The sequence below is a fragment of the Callospermophilus lateralis genome, chromosome 3, assembly GCF_048772815.1.
Source record: "Callospermophilus lateralis isolate mCalLat2 chromosome 3, mCalLat2.hap1, whole genome shotgun sequence".
In the NCBI taxonomy this organism is placed as follows: domain Eukaryota; kingdom Metazoa; phylum Chordata; class Mammalia; order Rodentia; family Sciuridae; genus Callospermophilus; species Callospermophilus lateralis.
In genome coordinates, this window is record NC_135307.1 from 191,581,458 (window position 1) to 191,595,290 (window position 13,833).

Here is a 13,833-nt window from a genome sequence, read left to right on the forward strand (position 1 = left end):
TTCCTCCTGGTATTTAACCCAAGATAAATAAAAACATTCCCACACGTTCATAGTCCCAAAGGTAGAAAGACCCAAATGTCCTTCAAATGGTGAATGGCCAGCAGACTGTGGTGCCAAGAAGCGTTTAAGTTACTGATGTGTGAGAACACACACACTTCTCAGGAACAGCACAAGCGAAGGAAATGAGTCCTGAGACCAAAGACACCATCATGAGGAGAAGGCGGAGCTCCAGTGACCAGGAGGTCAGGGAGTGCCAGGCTTGGACAGCCAGAGGGCACCAGGGAACCCTGTGGGGAGATGGAACATTCCACGTTGACTGTGGTGGCAATGTGACTGCATATGGTTGTCAACATTCACAGAATGTATACTTAGAATAGGTACATTTATTACAGGTAAGTCAAACCTGGACCAAGATTTAAAATAAAACAAGAAAGAACAGAAAAGAAAAGCCTCTCTGTGGGAGAGCTAGCCAGCCCCCACAGCGGGGGCTCCTTCCAGAACAAGGCCTCTGAAGGGCCTGCAGGGTGGGGTCACGGCAGACCCTCCCTCTCCACTGTTCAGCTGTCCCTCACACAGGGGAAGCGGGAGCCAGGCTCCAGGTGCCAGGACAGCCTCCATCTCTAGGCCAGCACCCTAAAAACTTGCAGCGGACACAGGCTCTCACCTCCCCCCCCTCCGAGGAAGGCCTGCCCTGCATGCCTGATGCGAGGGGGAGGGCTCCAGCAGCACTACCCTGTGAGGGGCCACTCCTCCTGCAGCTGGGAGCAGGGCTTCTAGAATCCCATCCCAGAGCCATCTCCACTGCTGGGAACTACACACCCTCCTCCCCTGGGTGCAGGGAAAGGGCATTTGAAGCTCAGGGCCACCACTTACTGCCTGTGCTTCTCTGAGCTGATGACTTAGCTTCCTAGAGCCTACTCCACGGGGCTTGTGGAAAATTCAAAAAGTGAACACAAGCTGGGGCATGGTGGAGCACACCTGTAGTCCCAGATACCTGAGAAGCTGAGGCAGGATGCTGCCTTCAAAGCCAGTCTGGGGAACACAGTGAGACCTCATCTCAAAAGACAAAACAAAATGGAACCCTGAATACAGGTTCATTGTGTCCAATGCACCCCACCGTGATAGCATCACGTCACACTTTCTTGTCCTCTGAACAGCCCTTGGTATGTGGTTTCACAATGACCTGTTTTGGAGGGACCAGGTTAGAGAAGCATGGGTTCTTGAATCAAGTCAACTATTATGCATCACTACTCTGCCAATTTCAGCTCTGACTTCAGGCAGCATATTTCATTTCTCTCAATTTGGGTTTCTCATCAGTATAACAGGGATCCTCACAGTACCTCCCTCCCACAGCCACCTACCTATAAGGGAGCTTCCTAAGACTGGTGGTTAAATGAAAGAAGGTGGGTAAAGACCCCAAATGGCTGCGCCCTGGAGATGGTCAGGCCTGAATCTCTAGGCACCCATGAACCCTCTTTAAGCCTTAATCTCTTCTGAGTTGACTCTGCCTCTCATGATGGAGAGTGACCCAAGTGAAAAACTTTTCGACAGAAGGACAATAAGCCATTGCCATAGTATTTCTAGGGTCTGTCACTTACCTGAGAGTGAGATTCCTTCTGCAAGCCCATAAGGCAGATAGGCAAAAATGATCATCATGCCAAACTCCAAGGAAGGCGTTTTCCTCAAGTCAATATGCTTTAGCACGTAAATGGCAATCGTCAAGGAAAACGAACCAGGGGCTCTTGATAGAGAAGTCACAGAACTGCAGCTTTCCAAATGTATGAAGTAGACAGAGGAAATGAAAGACTTGAGCATCCCAAGGGTTCCAACGGCAAACTAATCATCATGGATGTTTCCTACTCCACGGGGCTTGTGGAAAATTTATTTGCAGAGACTATTGTTATAAAAAAGGGAAACTAATAAAACACTAAAAAGTACAAATTCCTATGATAAATAGGGGAAAATTCAAATCAACTCAAGTCAACTCCTTAAAAAATGCTGACTTAGAGGACTGGAGATGTGGTGACGGACAAAGTCTGGGCTGCAGACACACAGAGGACAGGCCACAATGCTAGGCCACCTTCCCACCTCCTAGGAGGACTCAGATGGGACCGTCAATGGGTGACTGTTTCCAGGGACTCAAGGCCCAGTTGAAGGACAGTGTCCCCGTCCCTGCACACTTCTATACCACAGTCTTGTGTAAGGAGGGAGTCAGTGCCCACTCACATGCTGCTCACGGGCCTAGACGGAGCTCAGGGACCCATCACTCTGCCTCACTACGCACATGCTCTGCAGAGAAGAAGCTCAGCGTGGGGGAAACGCTGAACAGGAAGGCTCGCTCTCCTGCCCATTCTGTTTATTGGTACAATATGAAAAGCTGTCAGCCGCCTGAGAGCTTTAGGCTTCTGGACAGAAGAGCCGATGGGAAAATTCAACAGAGTGGCAGGAAAACACTCCAGGCAAGAGTCTTCCGGCCATCTGTGAAACAAACTGCTTGTGGAAGAGGGCCAGGTGGCCACGTCCGGGCTGGCGGCTCGGCGCGTGCAGAATGGTCTGGTGCCGGCTCATATTTTAAACATGATGGATTTTCAATGGCAATTGAGGCGCCTTTGCCTTGACAGGCCTCTTTTCTGCTCTGGCTGGAAAAGCTCACGGTTTTTAAGCAACAAAATCAGTGCAAATAACTTAGACGGAGCTCACTTCCAAAGGCCCTTTCCAATCACGTTCAGCTGGGAAAAGATTCTGTCAATTCCACATTTTTGAAGAAATCCCATTTCCAATATTCTGTATGTGCGAATTGAGACAGCTGACAAGGAAAGCCATCAGAATGCAGTCATTATCCTGACAGCTGAGAAAGTCTCCAGTCACACCTGATGACTCCACAATGCACAGTGCTGTTAAGCTTGGAAAGTGATATCCTAAATTTCATATGTTAAATTTTAATTCCTTGAGTCTAGAGTATTTCTCAAACCAAAACTAAACATGTCTTCCTTTAAACAAAACCTTGATTAAACTGGCCCCGAAGGAGCAGGAAGAGCCAGCTCCCGATGGGTGCCACTAGAGGACCCCACCCTGGATCACACCAAAAGGATATTAATGCAGAAATCAAGCCAGTGAGGGTGCCGAGTGCCGCAGAGCCAAAGAACATTTTGAGGAAGTAGCCAAGGGCTTGTAAAAATGTTTGCCACCCACTGACATCTGACGTATTCTTTCTTGTTAAACCTTCAGCTGTGCTAGGAAATAAAGGATAATATAACGAAGTCAAAAATGTTACATCAGGCGCAGTGGCACATGCCTGCAATCCCTATGATTCAGGAGGCTGAGGCAGGAGGATGATAAATTTGAGGCCAGCCCTGACAACTTAGCAAGACCCTGACTCAAAAATAAAATAAAAAGAGCTAAAAGGCTGAGGATGTAGCCCAGAGACATAGCACCCTGGATTCAATCCTCAGTAGCGCAAAGAATAAAACTCAATAAAAAGTTAAAATATTATAGACAATGTTCTTAGAAATTTAGAATTTAAAACTTATTTCTTGCTTATTTCCTTATTCCTTCATTATTACACTGTTCAGCCAGTCAGATGTGATCTCTGTTCCTCCACTGTGCCTGGGGTGCTACATTAGTTTCTGGGGACTGGGCGATAAGAGCAGCGTCCAGCCCCCCAGGAGCTCTCCCTGGTCTGAAGGAGAAACCCGAGATGGAAATGAATGGGGGGGGGGCAGGGAGGGCTGAGAAACACGGCATGGGTGTGGAACTCCCACTGAGGGGGGAGTCAAGGAAGCTTCTAGAACAAACGTGGGCTGGATTTAGATACAGGATAAAGAAGAGATCAGGAAGGACCCTGCGGGGGTGGGGAGGCAGGGAGCCCAAGTGGTGGACGCACTCAAGTGCTTGGATGAGTGCGGCTACAACACAGGAGCAGGACGTGGGGACAGGTGGGGGCAGTGGCAGGAGACAGGAGAGCAGCAGACGGTAGTGTTTCACCCTGACGATGGGACAGGTTTTCATACCAGACACCTGCAGTGACCCTGAAACTGAGACCTCGGCAAAAAGCCAGGCTGGAATGGAGCCGCCCAAGGTGCAGGGCGAGGGGAGGACTGAGGAGGCATTAAGGAAGAAGAATTGAGAGAACTCTCCTTTCGCTCTAACACAAGACTAAATAAAATGTCAGGAGCCATAAAATTCAATTGTGGGTTTTGTCCTCAAAGGGAGGACACCATTCCCACGAAGCTATTCTATTCATTACACATCCTCCTCCACCCAGTCCCAGGACTCTCAGGACTCCACACCTCTCTCCTCCCCGCCTCCTCCCTCCCAGAGTCACTCCTCCCCAGTTTCTATAGACATCCTCCTCTTCCTGCAGACCAGCTGGGGCAATGTACGCAAGCAGGCCAGCAGCCAGCTCCAAACTCCTCGGCGGTGTCCTGACACTTCCAGGAGGAAGCCCCGACTTCCAGGTATGACCTAGCTCCCTCACCTACCTGACCTCATCTCCCATTCAGGTGGGCCACACTGTCACTGGTACCTCCCTGGAGGTCACCTTTCATCTTCCCTGGCCCCAGTTAAATCCTCCAATGGACCCTAAGCACCCAGTGTCAGTGCCACTCCCCCAGGACACCTACACTGACCCATAACACAAGCCAGCCCAGATACTGGCCTTCGTGGTGCCTGACTGCTTCACACCATGTGAAAACTGCAGGGAATCATTTCCATGAAGACCAAGCCTCTGTCTACCTGGATCACTGCCACCTGTCCCAGGTCTAAAGCACAATCCAGCACATGAAAGGCACTCAGTACATTTTTGTTGAATCAGTAAATAAAATCAAGAATCTCTAGCAGCACCACACAGCTTCATCGATCAGCATTTCATTTGAAAGCAGAAAAATCTCTGTCAACAGGGCAGCTTGGTCAAGTCACCCAGGAAACCTTTGTGGAAACTCAGCACAGAATAACATAACAAGGATTCTGAGACACTAACTTTCTTCACACCAGTCTTCCACTTTCCTTTCCTTCGATCTCCCCCACCTCCTGTCTTTTCCAAAACGTTACTAGCCAACTAGAGGCCAACGAGGGCTCTCCCTAGAAAAGTGCTTTGGAAGGTCAAGGTCATCTGCAGTTCCCCACAGGGACCTGGGGATCACATACTTGACCCCAGGCCTGCAGCCCCACCCTTCTCCACTGCCTGCCAGAACACAGGTGTCTCTGGCTATTTTGTTTTTATACAGAGGAGGTGAAGACCCAAAGACCAACTAGGATTTAGAGCAGACCCAGGGCTGGCCAGCAGGCTCTGAATGCCAGAAAAATGAAAGCAGGAGCTGGGTTCTTCCTGGCTTAGCAATTTTTTCTTCTTTCTTTTTTTTTTCAGTACCGGGGGTTGAATCCAGGGCCTCCAGCTACCCTTTGCAGAAACTTTATTTTGAAACAGGGTCTTGCTAAGTTGCTGAGGAATAGCTTCCCACTTCAATCCTCCCGCCTCAGCCTTCCAAGGCAATGGGACCATGGGGTGTGCCAGTGCCCCGCTGGGTTCTAATTTTTGTATATAAGGTGGAGGCTACCATGTCTGACCCTCTTATTCACTTCTCCAGGGGTAGCTTTCACCCAGCATGCATCAAGGTCATCAAGTCCAACTTGTTTCTGAGCAGCATCTGGCACCAGAGGCAGAGGACTGACAATCAGCCATTAGCATATCTGTAGTCAGGGAGGCTGACGTCTGAGGGGCAGGGTGGCAGAGGGAAGGAAGGCTGGGAACTGGATGCATGCAGTCCAGAGATCCCACTGTGGAAACAGTCACCACAAGCAATCTTGGCCTCAAAGGCACTTCCACTAAGAAAGAACCTTTGTCTATATACAATGACGTCATCAGCTCTTGTTTTTCAAAATATCTCCTAATCTCTGGCCTTTTTGCAGCAGAGACCTGGAAAAGCTCAGAAAAGGTCGTGACAGATCTTTTCTCTTTAAATAAATGAGAGATGAGGCAATTCAGTTTAGCTCCTAATGTATAAAAATAACTCATGATGTTAACTCCAAATCAGGCAAAATTCCTTATCACAAATTTTCAATATGTTACCAGGATATGAGATAAAAGTAAAAACCAGAGAGCTAAGCGGCTTTCAGAATAGACCTTAGATAAGAAGAACACACTGTGCCAGGCATGGTGGCATATGCCTGTGATCCCAGAAGTTGAAAGGATGAGGCAGGAGGACCATAAGTTCAAGGCCAGTCTCAGCAACTTAGCAAGACCCTAAGCAACTTAAAACCCAGTCTCAAAATAATAATAATTTTAAAAGGGCTGGGGATGTGGCTCAGTGGTTTAGTAACTGTGGGTTTAATCCCTGGTAACCCCCCAGAAAAAAAAAAAAAAAAGGAAAAAAAAAAAAAAAACCCTCATTGCCACCAGATTTGTTTTTGTTTTTGATCTGGGGATGGAACCCAGAACCACACATATGCCAGGCAAGTGCTCTACCACTGAGTTACAACCCCCTCCCTTTTTATTTTGAGACAGGGTCTCACTAAGTTGCCCAGGTTGGCCTGGAACTTGTGATCCTCCTGCCTTGACCTCCCAAGTAGCCGGAATTATAGGCAATTCCCAGTACAGGCACCCAGTGCCATAGATTTTTTGAAAGGTCTTATGGCATGCTATATGATAATTTCCTAATAAAACTATATAAGTTTTTGCCAAAATAAATGGAAAAAAAAAAAAAAAGTATAGGAGATGGTCCAGAGTCTTACAGCTGAGGGCATTGACAGGACCTGAACCCAGGTCAGCTTGACTTCAAAACCTGGGTTGGGGCTGGATGTACGGCTCAGTGGTAGAGCACTGGCTTAGAATGTATAACACCCCCTAGTTCTGTCCCCAGCAACAAAGGGAAGAAAATAGGCTCTCTCTACTACAGAATACCATATTATTCCAACATATGAATTCTGACATCTTATGATTCATCTTTAATTTCTCAGATCCTATCAACCAGGGCAGTAATACCAGTGAATGTTTGAAAACGATCTGTAGTTTTCAAAGTAGCTTTACACCACAGCACCTGCAGGTGGGACACCTGTGGCTATGAAAACGAGGGCCTTGTGCAACAACAGCTGGGAAGCAGGAGAGGAGGGCCTCTTGATCACTTTTTTTTTTTTGCTCCCAGGATGGATCCCAAGGTCTCAGGCATGCCAAGCCAGCACTCTGCCATTGAGCCTGCACCTGTCTGTTGCTTCTGTCTCCAACAATGCTTCCCAAGTGCTGATCCCTCAACTGACCACTGTGTCACAGCCTGGAGAACACACAAAAAGCCAAGGGGCCAGCACAGCGACACACCTATCACCCCAGCTACTCAGGTCGAGACAGGAGGACTGCAAGTTCAAGGCCAGCCTGGGCAACTTGGCAAGATGCTGTCTCAAAATAAAGTTTTTAAAAAGAGCTGGGGCGATGGTTGACTGAGAGAGTGCTTGCCTAGTACATGTGAGACCCTGGGTTCATTCCCGCGAACCCCTCCTGCCCCCACTACAAAAAAAAAAATAATAATAAAGTTTTGAAACTCACTGCAAACCAACTGAATCAGACTGAAGGTGGGACCTGAAAATGTCACACTGAATAAGCACCCTCAGTGATGCTAACAAGTTGAGCCCAGAAACCACCACTAACAGTTCAGAAGACATGGATTCTCCTAGTCACTCCTGGTCCTGATATATTCCTGTGGCCCAGAATGGCTTGTCAATGCATTAAGATGGAGAACCACAGCAGGTGAGCCAACTACCCAGAGAATAAGCCACTGTACAGGTAGGTAGCTGCGTGGAAATGTCTGAAACTTTTTTTTGGTACTGGAGATTTAACTCAGAGGCACCTAAACATGGAGCACATGCCCAGTCCTTTTTTTTTTTTAATTCTGAGACAGGGTCTCACTAAGTTGCTTAGGGTCTCACTAAATTGCTAAGGCTGGCCTTGAACTTGCAATGCCCCTGTCTCAGCTTGCCAAGCTGCTGGGAAAACAGGCATGTGCCATTGCACCTGGCTAAAACTTTTTTTTTTGATGCTGGGGATGAACCCAGGCCCTGGAGCATGCTAGGTCAGTTGAGCCATGCCCCAGTCCACTTCTGACAATTTGTTCCTGGGTCTGTTGGTTCTATGACACCCACACTTACTTGGTCAAGACAATGGAGACGGCATCGTTGAGAATACTTTCTCCAAACACCAGCATGTTGAGCACGGGGTCCACATGCAGAGCATTGAAAATAGCAATAGTGGCCACGGGGTCAACAGCAGATATTAGGGAGCCAAACGCGAAACTGGAAGAAGAGAGAAGGAAACATTGAACATGATGTGCTTGGTCCACAGAGCAAAGCATCGCAGTCAGTGCCTGTTTCACACAATGTGAGGTGCACCAGCTGGAATACTGACAGGAGCTGGTGTTGGCCCACTATATCTGCTGATAGGCCTTGCAGGTGGAGCAAGTCAGACCCATTCCAGAAGGAGCTACTAGAAATGGTCCGGTGTCCCCAGCAGCACTGTGACTTTATTTTGCCCAACACTGGATGGAAGACTTTTGCCTACATACATCACACACCAACCAGCCCTCCCAGTCAGAGCAGCTGGAGCCCAGTGGTTCACAACCTGCTGGGCCTGACCTCTGCCCCATGCCATTAGGTGGTCTTAGTGCCACCTGTGACCAACACCAGTCTCCAGATTGCAATATCTAAGAAAGTGCCAAGCGGGGCATGGTGGCACATGCCTGTAATTCTAGAGGCTCGGGAAGCCAAGGCAGGAGGACTGCAAGTTCAAGGCCAGCCTCAGCAACCTAGCGAGGCCCTAAGCAACTCAGTGAGACCGTCTCTAAATGAAATATAAAAAGAGCTGGGACATGGCTCAGTGCACCTGGGTTCAATCTGTAGTACAAAGACCAAGAAAGAAAGAAAAAAGCCAGGGCAACTCCAGGGGGTAGCTTGGGTGGCAGATACCAAGGCAGTGCTGGCTCCCAACCAGGCCCTTGGGACTCACAGACAGTGCCCAGGATGATGAAATTGCCTCTACCAAGTCACCGGATCACCACTTGAATTGTTCCAGCCACTGAGGATTTTCACAACAGCAAGCTACCTGTGGCACACACTGGGTCCCAGCCCTGTCCCAGGCACTCTGCACACAGTTCCTCAGCAATCCACGAAGTGGGTGTGGAGACAGCCCGGCTGCTGCCTGGTTACAGAGGCCCGACAGCAGACAGGGTGAGGGGCTCACCCAGTCAGTCAGCTAAGGAGGAGCAGGATCAGACTCGAACATAGACTAATTAGCTCCATCCTGCTCCACCCACCTAGGTGGCTATGGCACTAGCCAGAGACAGCCAAATTTAGAAAATGGCAAAGTGTGACACAGGAAGTAAATGGGATGATGTGAGAACCAATAGCCTGGCAGAGAGAGGTGTGTGAGAGCCCATCTGATTGAGGGGTCAGGAAAGGCCTCTCTGAAGAGGAGGAGCCTGTGTGCGCAAGCACCTACATGACAAGAAGCAGCGGGCAGGCCAAGGTGATGGGGGCAGAGGTGACATCGAGTATCCCCAAGGTGGGAGCAAGCCTGGCAGGTGGAAAGCAGAGGAAGGTGCACGTGGCAGGGTGGGTGGCCAGGGCAGGAGACCTAGAAGCTTGTGAGGGAGGCGGCCCAGGTCCCCTGGGGTCCTGTGGGCCCAGGGAGTCGGGATGATTTACTGATGGCCCTTGGCTCCTCCTGGGTGTGTGCATTGGCCTACAGTGCTTCAGTCCCCTCTCTGCTGTGAATCACTTTCTCTCCACAAAGCAGAAAGCCTGGCAGGGGGGGGGGGGTGGGTCCTGGCCCTGCAGCAGAGTCGCAAGCCAGACTGTCACCAAGCTTGCAATCTGGGAGAGAAAGGAGCGACACTCAGCTTGGGGCAGAGAGTGCACTTCATAGACTCTGCCATCACCAAGCAGCCCCGAGAAGACTGCCCACAGGGGTCCCACCTGGCTGCCCTGCTCATCGCTCTCCCCTCAGTCACTCTCTCTCTGGCCCTGGGGTTTCCACGGCAGCGCCCTGTGGAGTGTGAATCCAGGCAGGAGAGCCTGCAGCGCACTGAGGACTGACCCCGGAGAGCAGTCCCTGCTCAGGCTCAGCTCTGACTCCACCCAATCTGCGTGTAGGCTGCCTGTCACCTTTGCTGTCACCAGAATCCATGAAAGGCACAGCCCTGACACCTGTAGAAAGAAGGCAGGCAGGGCACGGAGGGGCGTAAAGAAAGGCGACTCCCAACCACCTGTGAGTGGGAGGCCCAGGCTGCAGCCCTGCACAGCAGCCCGGCCTGGCCTTTGCTCTCACCCAGCCCCAGCAACATGGCAGGGAGCATGGGTGCCAGCTGGGGGTTGGGCGGGGCTGCGTGCTGCACCCACGTGCTGGCTTGGCTGGCCCTCTTTCCACTCCTGAGCAGAGCACATGGGTGCACAACTCAGCACCCACACCTGTCTTGGTGACAGCCACATCTCCTACTCCCCACTCCTGTCCACCATGCGGCTCTAGACGTGTCACGGGGCCTAAGCTTGGACAATGAGAATATCACTGGAGGTCTGCGGTGCAGCCCTTTTGGCAGGGATGCTGACAAGAGGTGACGTGAGCCTGGAGCCATGGCCCTGCCACCCAGGGCAAGCTCACCAAGGAGCAGGCCAACCTGGGGGGGTCTGGGCTAAGGTGCAGTGACAGACAGGCAAGACTCCCACATGGTGGTCCCCATAGGGTGTCATGCTAGATGCCATCACCTTGGGGACACTTCGGTCCTGTAAACTTCTTCCTCAACAAACTTCTTCATCTTTTTTTTCTTTTACCTAAACCAGTTTGCGCTAGCTTGAGCTGCACAGTCGCTCTGACATCCTGAGGCAGACAGCGAGGATCCACAGGGGCACTGGTGAGGGGCAGCAACGGGCCCCAGTCTTCTAAGGCCAGGAGCTACAAGTTCAACTTAAAAAAATGGGTCTTCTTTGTTTTAATCACCTCCCAAGTTAGCAACATCGACAAAATGCAAAGAAAACTGTGGGAGGCCATCCTCGCAAGTGATCCGGGTCACCTCCCCGGCTGAGCGAGAGGCGCTTAGACACATCCTGGTGTCCAGAGCTTTCTCCACCCTTCTGGGGTTGGAGGGCTTGTCTGTGTGGAGGCGTGCCTGGCCACAGCCCCTAAGACCCAATCATCTCACCGGACCTTGGACACTTAATCTTCATTGGATGGGATTTCCCCCAGAATTTTTTGTTCCCCAATAAAAGTCCACTCCCTGGCGTGTTCTCTCTCTCGTTGGCCTCTTCATAAACCTCGCTATCATAATAGGCAGCTGGAGGCTGGGGGTACCGGAAGCCGTCCTGAGCTGGTTTAAAGGTATTAGAGTCTGTCTCTTTAATTCAAACTCCCTTTGGATTTCCCAGGAAGCCGAACCTTCACCTGAAAAGCCTGTGCTGCCTGGGGCAGTGGAAAACCCTGGGGTTTTATTTAGGGTGCGATCTCAGTTCAGCAGAAACATCATTAAACCACCACCTGTGCCACTGGTCATCTTTGTGTTTTCTGCCCTGCACAGGCTGCATCAGGTGACCTGTGGGTCTCACTGTGGCCTACATGTGCTTCTGGGAAAATGGCATTGCTGTCAACAACATCAACAACAAAAGCCTGGACCACTCCAGTCAGGTGCGGTGGCTCACACCTGCCATCCCAGCACCTTGGGAAGGTCAAGGAGGTCAAGCCAGCCTCAGCAACTCAGCGAGGTCCTGAACAACTTAGTGAGACCCTGTCCCAAAATAAAAAATAAAAAGGGCTGGGGATGTGGCCCAGTGGTAAAGTCGTCAGGTTCAACTCCCAGTACCCAAAATAAAGACAAAAACTGGACCATTCTCTGTAAACATCTAGAAACTACAAATCTAGCCAGTTTTTAAAATACTTTTAACCAGTGTTGTGCATTGGAGAACGTTTGCTTCGTGTCCATGAGGCCCTGGGTTCAATCCCAGCACCAAAACAAAAACTTCAAACATCTAGTCATTGTGGGCCCCATGTCCACTGGCCCACATTATGTGGAGGAGCTGAGAAGCACTGCAGCTCTCAGACATGTGTCTCCAGTGGCCACCGTCCCACCTCCACCACACCTGACACCTGCCTGGGGCTGGGTGGGTCTGCTCCTACCGTTTGGCTGTAGGCGACTCTCTCCCCTCCCCGACCCCAATACCCCAACCATGGCTTCAATTCAATTTCACAAAAGTGAATCCAGCAGCATCGTCTCTAGCCAGTTGCCCCCAAATCTGGTCGAAGGTCTGAATGAGGACACCTGCCCTCATGTCAGTGGGGTGCGGGGCATTTCTTTTTCTTTTTTTTTTTTTTTAATATTTTATTTCTTAGTTTTTGGCAGACACAACATCTTTGTTTGTATGTGGTGCTGAGGATCGAACCCGGGCCGCACGCATGCCAGACGGGCGCGCTACCACTTGAGCCACATCCCCAGCCCCAGCGGGGCATTTCTTTTTGCTTGTGCGACCAGGGACCAGACGGGCTTTACTCTGCCTCCTAAGGAACAGGAGTGTGACTCCAGCTACTTCTTCACGTATCAAGACTTTCCCACAACAAGAGCTCCAATACTCATGTCTCAGGAGGGTGCAGGAGGCAGGGGGGACAGTGGAGGTGGAAAGGGAATGGGACCCGTCATCAGAGGCACATTTCCCATGAAAAGGGTTCTGAATTTCAGTCCCAAGGTACTAGGTTGCTGCTACAGTCTGGAAGCTCTGGCTGCGCGTATTAAGGACCTGGGACTGAGTCCTTGAGCCATCCCCAGAAAGCCACAAGGCCAGACCAGGAACCAAGGTGCAGGGAGACACACCCCCAGCTGCTAGTCTGGAGCTTTGCTAGTCTGACCTCCTGAGACCCAGCTGCCGGGGCTCGCTCTTCTTTTTCCTTGAGATGGGGTCTGTGCCCTCACACTCGCATGCCCGGCTCAACCTCCTGAGTGACCGGTACTACAGGCATGTGCCACCACACCCGGGCTGCTGCTTGCTAAGTGACTGAGATGATTTCTGGATAGGCTCCTAGGTAGCTGCTCACTGTGTAGTGTTCCCGGGGGCAGCTGCAGAGTGACAGGGACCCATGACAGGCCTACCTCAACCACCCCTCCATCCTAATCTATCAAGAAGGCAGCCTTTCATCATGGCTACCGAAAAGACAGTAATTCGTTGAAAATAATTCTTAATAATGATAAAAGGACAGCAGCGCAGCATGTGGGCGAGGGTGGGAGGGTGGGGGGGGGGGCAGTGAACCAACCGGAGCTGGCCACCCAGAGCAGAGGCTAGATGAATGTTTCCACCAGCAGTGCTCTGACTAGACACCTTCAAAAGGGATCTTCACTATAATTTTGATTCACCTCAGACACACAAATTAATTCAGAATAGATTCTGAAGCAGAGACCATCAGCAAGTGGGGAGGGAGAGAGGAAAGAGAGAAGTACCACACCCAGGAAGCAATGTGCAGAAAACTCCCAAGCCTGAGCAGCAGTCACATGGAGCTACAGTGTGAAGGATTTACCTGTCTGTCATGTTGAGTTTAGAGATGACGTCAGCCTGTAAAATAAAACACATAAACACACAGACACAAAAAACCCCTGGAGAACAGCCAAGAAGATTAAAATGTCCACTAGTGCTTTATTACCAACTAATAAGGACATTCATCTTCAGTCCCCAAACCAATTGAAAAATAAAAAAAACTAAGTTTCAGATACAGTGTGTATCAATCAGACCACAGAAGTATGGACACAGGGTACATTTTCCAAGCCCAATTAACTGCATGCAGCTTTCTTCTCTATAGTTTATTTCTCTTTGATACTAGAAGAT

General features: G+C 50.3%; 1 protein-coding gene across 1 annotated transcript in view; it reads right to left on the reverse strand.

The window, feature by feature from the left end:
- Positions 1 to 13,833, reverse strand: part of Slc9a8 (solute carrier family 9 member A8) — a 75,841-nt gene that overhangs the window by 21,979 nt on the left and 40,029 nt on the right. Inside the window, exons 7-10 of the mRNA XM_076851960.2 lie at positions 13,529 to 13,563; positions 8,134 to 8,277; positions 3,095 to 3,233; positions 1,599 to 1,704 (exon numbers count right to left, since the gene is read on the reverse strand). Of these exons, the coding sequence (XP_076708075.1) occupies positions 1,599 to 1,704; positions 3,095 to 3,233; positions 8,134 to 8,277; positions 13,529 to 13,563 (424 nt within the window). The remainder of the gene's footprint in view (positions 1 to 1,598; positions 1,705 to 3,094; positions 3,234 to 8,133; positions 8,278 to 13,528; positions 13,564 to 13,833) is intronic.